Consider the following 9,223-nt stretch of genomic DNA (forward strand, 5'->3'; position numbering starts at 1 on the left):
ATTTCAAGTCAGTTATGGCATGGGGTTGAATCAACATCCTTGACCATGCTGAAATGATTATAATGGATCTTTGATTACACTAAGGTTTACTCGGTCATCCTAAAAAGGACAATGAGGATCTTTAACATCCACACCTAGCCTATTCGCCCTTATTGGATGTTTTGATTCTCAAGATGAGAGCTGATGCACCTCCACATACAACAGAATGGTGTTACTGCCGCAACATTGGTGTAGAGGCAGCTCAGCCTCTAGGGGTCAAGACAACCTCGCTCCCCGCTTGCCCATTCCGAGTGGTCGGGTCCACATTAAGCATCAGACCGTATGCCGCGTGCATAGGGCTACCTAAGCCAAAATACATCAGCCTGGTCTACCGCGCACTCCCTAGGTAGAGAAGGCGACTCTATCTCCCAAAGTATTGGGGCTTCTCTTGCGTCAAAACTTCTGGATCCACTCTGGCCGCGGTTTTGTTTAAAGTGGAATTTCTAACCACCCCCTAGAGGAGTACCGCCTCCTATCGAGCTCAGCCTACACCTACGAGCGTAAAGGTACAGTTAAGTAGTTCTTCTGGAAGCTGTGATCCTATTTGCTACATTTATTGAGGATAACTTTGGGTTAATGCATAATTATGCTCGACCGCATGTAGCTCAAGTAGTTGGTCATCACTCTGAGAATGTAGGGATTACAATAATGAATTGGTCAGCACTTTCTCCTGACATGAATCTTATAGAACACGATAAAGAGATGGGTTGACATTGTTTGCCACAATGAGCATTGAGCAGCTTCAAACCACTCTTATAGAAGGGTTTCTGTTTCATAAGATAAAATCTGGTTGCTCATGTACCAGGAGGAAGGCACCTAGGAGACTTAAAGCCCTCCACAAGCCCATAGGAGGTAACATGCATTATTAAAAGCAAAATCAAGTAATGAATTGTTAGTTAAATTTTAATCCATCGCTAAATGTTTTTCTGGAGGTAAAGTATGTGCATATGCTTCTTTTATCTGGTGAATGGCTCATTCGTTGCCTTTATGGGTATCATAATAACTGTAAAACAATTTTATGTTTGTAATTATGACAGTTTTATTAGAATTCCTTTAGAACCACTAGGAATTAATCGCTGCTGGCCAAGTAACGCAGTTCGTTTTGGATCCAGAAAGAAGAATGTGCGGGAAAAGATCTGCTAAGAGAAAATCAATCGGCCCCGGTTGTCCAGCGACGCTTCCTTGGCTTGCTTAGATTGTTTCCTTGCACGACGCGGTCCACCAAAACGTCTTTTTTCGGATAACGGAACCAACTTCGTGGGTGCCCACCGACAACTTAAAGAACTTCATACATGGTGGAATAGTCAACAAGACTAGGATCGCTGCGTCAACCATCTCAACAAAAGAGAAATCCAATGGTCATTTACTCCCCCACATGCACCTCATTTCGGCGGACTTTGGGAAGCCGATATAAAGTCATTTAAAAGTCATCTTACGCGAGTTTTAGATCAAAATCCGCTTACATTGTACATTAATTCATGGTTATGTTATCATTACAGTTGATCGTCAAGAAGTACTTGGGCATAAAAAGTAATGTTCTGTTAGAATAAGGCAAGTGCTAGTCAGTCCAATACACCCCGGAATATGAGAAACAGGTTGAACAAGAAATTGAGAACAACAATGCCAGTTGAGGGCTGTGGGTGTTCCTTTTAATACTTTTATACAATACATTTTCAAATTAGAGAAAAATTATCTTTGTTTTTCTAGCTGATTTTTTTTTTACAATGAATACCAGGGACTGGAGGAGTTCCCTCCTGAGCACTGCAGCTGAGCTGTACAGCTTATTGTACTTTATCCCTGGCTCCATATTTTTTTTTTGGGGGGGGGGGGCTCACAACACAAATGTGTACTTGAGCCGCCCCCGTTGTGCCGGTGTTCTTCCACCGAAGAAACTCATTTTTGAAGGGTCGCTGAGAGAAGGACCAAATTCAGGGTCGCTGAGATCCGATCCCGCCCCTTCCATTGATGAGTGCCGTGTCAATTTCTTTCAATTACGGTCACCGGTCCCCTTAGGCGTCAGAAAAAGTCCAGAGGCGACGGTGGGGATCGAACCCATGGCCATGGGATCTACTAGCTGACAGTCTGACGCCTTAACCACTCAGCTACCGCGGGCCCAGCTGGTGATATTAGATAGCAAGTTGAAACAGTGTCTGAAGAATATTTTCGATGAAGAAACCTTGTGGAACAGCCTCAAATCACATATTGTCAAATTAAGAGGTGGTATTGAATCATTAAAAAAATCCATGGCAAAGTTATCAGAGATGGATAAATTGTGTGAGACATTGAAATAAAAACTGGGTTTCCGAAAGAAAGAAGTTCGTTTGTATTTAATTAAAAACAAAATGTATTTTTTTCTTGTGAAGAATATTTACAACTGTCTTAAAAGTGCAAGAAAATACTGTTTTATATTAAAAAAAGTAATGCAATTTTTAATAAATCACAAAAAATATGTTGATTAAATATATATTATTCTTTTTGTTTGTTTATGGGTTTGACAATTTTTGGTGAGTTGTGGAGGAAATGGAATCGGTAGGTTTAATTTTCCTCATAACCGGCATCGACCTCATCAGCGTTGTCGAACTGCCCTTCTACTTCCATCTCAAGATTTCTTGCACCATTTGCTCTGTTAAGACACTCTAAAACAAAAGATTCTCACATTGAGTAACTTAACATCTAATTTTCAAATTAATAAATAAACCTACCATCATCGGCGTCCATAAATGCTTCATCATCATCATCATCATCTTCATTATTATCGCCACCTGGACCTACAGGACCACCTGCTTCTTCCTCTGAAATTGTATTACATATGGTTATTTTTTTAATCATATATAATAAAAAAATGTCAACTGACCAGATAGGCTGTCCTGTTGCGGGTCTGGGTGAAGGGCCTGGCAGACATTCATTGCTGAATACATACTGTCGAGGGAAGTCTTATCGTCGGGAATAAATCTTATCTCTGTCATTTTATCTTCAGCGTCTTCTTCTTCTTCATCTGAACCCTGTTCCTCTCCTAATAATATATATATTTTTGTAATTTATATTTTTTGAACAGTACCATTTAAAATCCCTTGCTCTAAAAGAATGGACACTTTATTATTATTTTTTTTTTTTTGAGACCGCGGTGACTGAGTAGTTAGACTGTGCAATTCATATTTGCCACATTAACAGTTCTGGGTTTGAATCTCTGCATATAACTTTTTAATATAGTGATGGTAAAAAAAAGTGTTGTAAAGTGATTTGACCCCTCGTCAACATGACTGTTCCTTTTCAACCGATGTAAGATTATTACCTATTAATTTACCAAATATTTTTATGAAATAATGTAATGATATAATTTTTATTGCATCAGCCTTTTAGGATTTACAAAGATTGTCTTTCTGACAATTCTCTGTTAGGAAATCTTAATTTTTCACTCAGTCAATTGTAATCAAAGCTTGAAAATTTAAAAAAACATATTCTAAAGAAAATTTTTTGAGTTATAAAAACATTAACCTGAATGGGCAAATATCAAAAATTAATATTATTTTTTTAAACTGAACAACTCACCAGAAAAGTCAATGTTTGCATCGATCATGAGGTAAAGGCATTCTTTTGGATAAGTGCTGGTGTCTCTGGACACAGCATGGACGCATATGTGCGGATACTGGAGGCTAAAACCTCTTCCAGTTGCTTCATTCACCCAAGATAAACAACTGCAATCAACAAAATTTCCAGTTTAACGAGTTTGACATAGACCAAAATAAATGAAATATTCTCAATCATATATAAATGTGAAGCCTGTATTCTGAACAAAAAATTAATAGACCAGCTTCTAAAGAAGGTGAACTGTTCCTGCCAGACAAAACCAGCAGCAAGCAGACCAGGATGATCACAGATGATCAAACTATAATTTGATTATTACAAATAAAACTTCTACCCTTATTTCAGATGGTAGTTAAAACAACATAAAAATTATATAAGAATTAAACAATATATTTAGATTAACTCTTCCCACCAAAATCAGGTTGAACAACATATCCTTGTAAAAAGACAGTTCCTATTCACCATAAATTGTTTTCAATGACCGGATTTCAAGCTTATAGCTCATCATCAGGTTGAAAGAGTTCTACAATCTGATAATGAACTTTAAGCTCGAAATCCGGTCGTTGAAAACAACTTGCTGTGAGTAGGAACTATCTTTTTAAAAGAATTGACAACCATACTCTCTCCACCATTCATCATTTCTATGAACAACATATCGACATCTAAGACATTTTTTCAATCAAAATTGACCAATAGATTATAAAAAAACATTCATGTTTCTAGTTTTTTAAAAGGGTATTATCATGTAACAGGACATTGATTGGGATGTCATGTACAGAATCCAGTTTGGGCAGCCTGCTCCTGACAATACCCATGGTGGATTAATAACAATACCTACAAAATACTTATGTTTCGTGTGTTTTTGCTAAAGGCTATTAAAAAGAAACAAATCACAGAAAAGGGCTTATTAAAAGCAAAGTTAAAGTATATAAATTATATAATCTCTGTACAAGCCTTTCTTTTTTCCACAACAATCAACTTGTTTCGTTCGGATAACAATACTAATTCTTTTGGGAAAATTAAAACAAGTCAACTTTATTTAATAACAGCATGAACTGACTGTTTTAAAAATCAAGACAAGATTTTACAGCCATCACAGAATTAATACAAATGCAAGCAGATGTAGGAAAACATACCCACATTTCTACTTTTATTTGAGCCATACATTTTAAATAAAATTACTATCAGGGTTGAAATCAGCAGACGTGTTAATTAATATAATACTACTAAACATCTAAATACTAGAAAACATCAGAAGAGGAGCTCTACTGCCAGACTGACAGGCCTGTTTACAGAGCACTGCAGCAACAGTAGGGATATGCAAGAATGAAATTATCTGCAGATTATGTTAGAAAGAGGAAAAACGACTATCAATTTATGCACTACTGGATGTTTTTAAAACTAAAGATTTGGGAGCACTATGAAAACAACAAGTCTAAAAATTTACATTGTTTTTGTTGGTAATATTGCATTGTGAAGTATTATACATATTGATTAAATTATACAGGACACGAAACCACTTGCTAACCCTTGCATGCTTTGTCAATATGTCAGAAAAAGTTGAATTATTAAAATATTGTTGAAGTGTTTTGACAATATTTCTTTTGACTTTAGCTAGCGTTTGTGTGAATTATATTTTTGGCTTTACCTAGTGTTTGTGTGTATTGTTATTTTTGGCTTTACATTGTGTTTGTGTGTACTGTTACTTTTGGCTTTACACAGTGTTTGTGAGAATTATTATTTTTGGCTTTACATAGTGTTTGTGTGTATTGTTACTTTTGGCTTTACATAGTGTTTGTGTGTATTGTTACTTTTGGCTTTACATAGAGTTTGTGTGTATTGTTAATTTTGGCTTTACACAGTGTTTGTATGAATTATTATTTTTGGGTTTACCTAGTGTTTGTGTGAATTTTATTTTTGGGTTTACCTAGTGTTTGTGTGAATTATTAATTTTGCGTTTACCTAGTATCTATGTGAATTATTAATTTTGCGTTTACCTAGTGTTTGTGGGTATTTTTGGCTTTACCTAATGTTTGTGTGAATTATTAATTTTGTGTTTACCTAGTGTCTGTGCGAATTATTATTTTTGGCTTCACAATGTTTGTGTGAATTATTATTTTTGGGTTTACCTAGTGTTTGTGTGAATTATTATTTTTGGCTTTACCTAGTGTTTGTGGGTATTATTATTTTTGGCTTCACAATGTTTGTGTGAATTATTATTTTTGCGTTTACCTAGTGTCTGTGTGAATTATTAATTTTGCATTTACCTAGTGTTTGGGTATTATTATTTTTGGCTTTACCTAATGTTTGTGTGAATTATTAATTTTGTGTTTACCTAGTCTCTGTGTGAATTATTATTTTTGGCCTTACCTAGTGTTTGTGGGTATTATTATTTTTGGCCTTACCTAGTGTTTGTGGGTATTATTATTTTTTGCCTTACCTAGTGTTTGTGGGTATTATTATTTTTGGCTTTACCTAGTGTGTGTGTGAATTATTATTTTTGGCTTTACCTGTGTTTGTGTGTATTGTTCATTTTGGCTTTACCTAGTGTTTGTGTGTATTGTTCATTGTGGTTTTACATAGTGTTTGTGTGTATTGTTACTTTTGGCTTTACACAGTGTTTGTGAGAATTATTATTTTTGGCTTTACATAGTGTTTGTGTGTATTGTTACTTTTGGCTTTCCACAGTGTTTGTGTGAATTATTATTTTTGGCTTTACATAGTGTTTGTGTGCATTATTATTTTTGGGTTTACTTAGTGTTTGTGTGAATTATTAATTTTGGGTTTACCTAGTGTTTGTGTGAATTATTATTTTTGGCTTTACCTAGTGTTTGTGTGTATTTAAAAAAAAAATGCTGAATGGTGTCTGACAGGCACAACCAGTGAGGGAACAGTGTGTATCTAGGCCGATGAGATTTAATAAAGTAATGAACTTTGATCTAGCCTCCTGACTTTCACCGTCATACTCCTTCCAGTACTTCATCATCTTCAGTGGTTGGACTTATTTATTATTATGCTGAACTGGTACAGGGTCATACTGGGTCTGTCTCCAGTCACAGATTTCTTGAATTATACAAACGCGTTTTGGCACTGCTGTTACTTGTTATTATTATTATAAAGTACATGGCAGGGAGAATCTTCATAAAAGTACAGACATAAAAACTATTAAAATTAAGAAGTACATCTCTTTAAAACTCATTATTTATGTACATATTTGATTTTTACATTGAGCACATTGCAGACTTCATTATAAGTCTTTTGTACACATGTCATTGGGTACAAATCTTATGAAATTTGGCATGAAAACTACGAGGTTGATGACTAGTGTGTTTAGTGACATGCAGGTTTGTTTGGCCGATTATCGCCTTTCATAAGAGGCATCCTTATTACCAAGGTGCTATCCTGCTGAAGCCTGGCCATTTTCTGAGCAGTGGTAAGAAGAGGTCCACGAGCTGGGTGCTGAGGTTATTTTCATTCAGCCTTCTTCTTACAACAGTTCTGGAGGAAATCAAAACATTTTGGACTTGTCTTATCATTAGATTTCTTATATAACTTCTTGTAACACTGCATTTTGTAGAGCCAGAATAAATGATGACTGTAAGAAGGACAGTGATTGTTGTCAACAACAATGATCAACTCGCTAGCTTATACAACCAAAATAGCCATATTACAACTGAGAAGAAGAAATTATGGACTTGGGATCACAGATTTTAACGAAACTTTTTTGGTGATACTAGGTAGAAAAGCATTAGGCACATGTCCGAGCATTCTTGCCAATGGGCCCTAGTACCAAAGAAAAAATACGCTGATAGACAAAATTTACACACCACCTTTTTTGTCCCCTTTAATATTGAGCATTTCCATCTCTGGCACCAATCATGTCCGTTCTCAACATCTTTGCATTCCATGGAAAAGATTTCTGATAAAATCCTGATGTTCTGATCTAACTCTTCTAGGGGTTAGGACCTAGGATTTGTTGTCGTACCCATCACTTAAGTTGGTTCCAAATGTGCGTGATTGAGCTCAAATCTGTACTTCTAAATGGTACTACTTACTATACTCTTCTATATATATTAGGTCTTGTAAGTACCCCTGTAAAGTTAGAAATCTTCCTCGCATAACAGCTAAGTCTGTGTGGGCGTCCAAGGAAATGGCACCCCAGAACATCCCCACTGTGGCCACCTGAGGAGCCATACAGCATGGGGAATACCTTTCTTGATACAAAATTATGCACATCTGAAGATTTGAGGTCAACTCTCACCTCATCAGTAAAGATAATACGTTCCTAATTTTCCAATGTCCAATTCGCATGTTCCCTTGCGAAATGATGTCAGGCCATTTGCTGCTTTTCATTGAGTCTTCTACTTAAAGCCCTGGAGGAAATTGAAACATTTCGGACTTGTCTTATCTAATTTCTCATAATGCTGCAGTTTCGTAAAGCCTGATGACGGATGAATCTATCGTCTCTCTCATCGTAGACTTACACTGACCCTATCTTGGCCTTCTAGTGTGAAGCCCTGATTCTCTGAAACGCTGAAGAACTCTTCCTTGTATAGTGATTTACACTGTCTTCTGGTGACTTCGTGCTGGCTGTGTTCATTCTCTAATAATGTTAAGACCTTGTCACTGCCCTACTGTCAAATGAAATCAATGAAGGAAAAATATTAACTGAAAGCCATCATTAGGCAGAAAAGAATGGTAGGGCATAATGCTACTTTTTGTGCAAATGGGAATACTACGATAGCTCCTAATTACTGTAATTTATGTGGAAAGATGATTTTAGTTTTAAATGAAATAAATGAGTGGTGTGGTAATTTGTCCATCAGTGTACTTGATCACTCACAGACCTCAACAGGAAATTTCACGATAAATTACACATATCTGGTTAGGGACAAGGTTGTTAAGGACTAAGGATTCCTACAAAAAAATCTGAAAAATGTTTAATGCTGGATAGTGTAGTATTATGTATTTGATCTAAACAACAGGATGGAAAACAAATAACGGTTTACGCTAATTAGTATAATAAAGGGTTTATAAATGTTTGATATGTGATGTTAATTTTAAATAAAAATTATATAATTTTGTGTGTAAATAATAGCCGGCATTTTTGGCCATTTTTGCGTGTTTGACGCACTGACAGCTAGCTAAGACGACATCCGTAGAATTTACGGATGTCGGGCCTATTGGATAAATTGATCACCTTTCTGCAATGTAGATCGTCCCTTTTCCGAGATCTTTTTTGTTCATGACGGCAACCGTCGCCGGCTGCTCGTGTCGAACGCCCTCGGTCGGCGGCGTGCAATTCGTGACGACGACCATCTCCTGACAGATAATAAAAGTTACAATATTTTAAAATACAATTTCCTCGACGCGGATGCCGGCGTAGATCAAATCGTTTACTACGCTGTTTACGGCCCGGTTACAATTCACGCAACTGACCAGGGTCAAGTAACCCTATCCGTTCCGTAGAAAGTAATCGATTGATGTTCTTCAATTCAACAAATCACTATTCGGAAAATTTTCCGTTTCTGCACATTACATTTTTACTTTATGCGAATTTTCAACTGTTTGATTTTTTGAAAGGAAAAAAATCGTATTT

The 9,223-nt window shown here is 36.2% G+C and overlaps 1 protein-coding gene across 1 annotated transcript; it reads right to left on the minus strand.

Moving 5' to 3' along the window:
- Positions 1-2,359: 2,359 nt before the first annotated feature.
- LOC106670621 (methylosome subunit pICln) lies at positions 2,360-9,187 on the minus strand. Its single transcript, XM_014401120.1, has 5 exons — positions 8,825-9,187; positions 3,589-3,734; positions 2,894-3,052; positions 2,742-2,831; positions 2,360-2,675 (listed from the first exon to the last, which is right to left on the minus strand). Exons 1-5 carry the CDS (start codon positions 8,941-8,943, stop codon positions 2,575-2,577), a joined length of 615 nt encoding a protein of 204 aa, XP_014256606.1. The 5' UTR covers positions 8,944-9,187; the 3' UTR covers positions 2,360-2,574.
- Between the last annotated feature and the right edge of the window lie 36 nt (positions 9,188-9,223).

This window comes from Cimex lectularius, unplaced genomic scaffold, assembly GCF_000648675.2.
Source record: "Cimex lectularius strain Harlan isolate CLEC.00 unplaced genomic scaffold, Clec_2.1 scaffold58, whole genome shotgun sequence".
NCBI lineage: Eukaryota > Metazoa > Arthropoda > Insecta > Hemiptera > Cimicidae > Cimex > Cimex lectularius.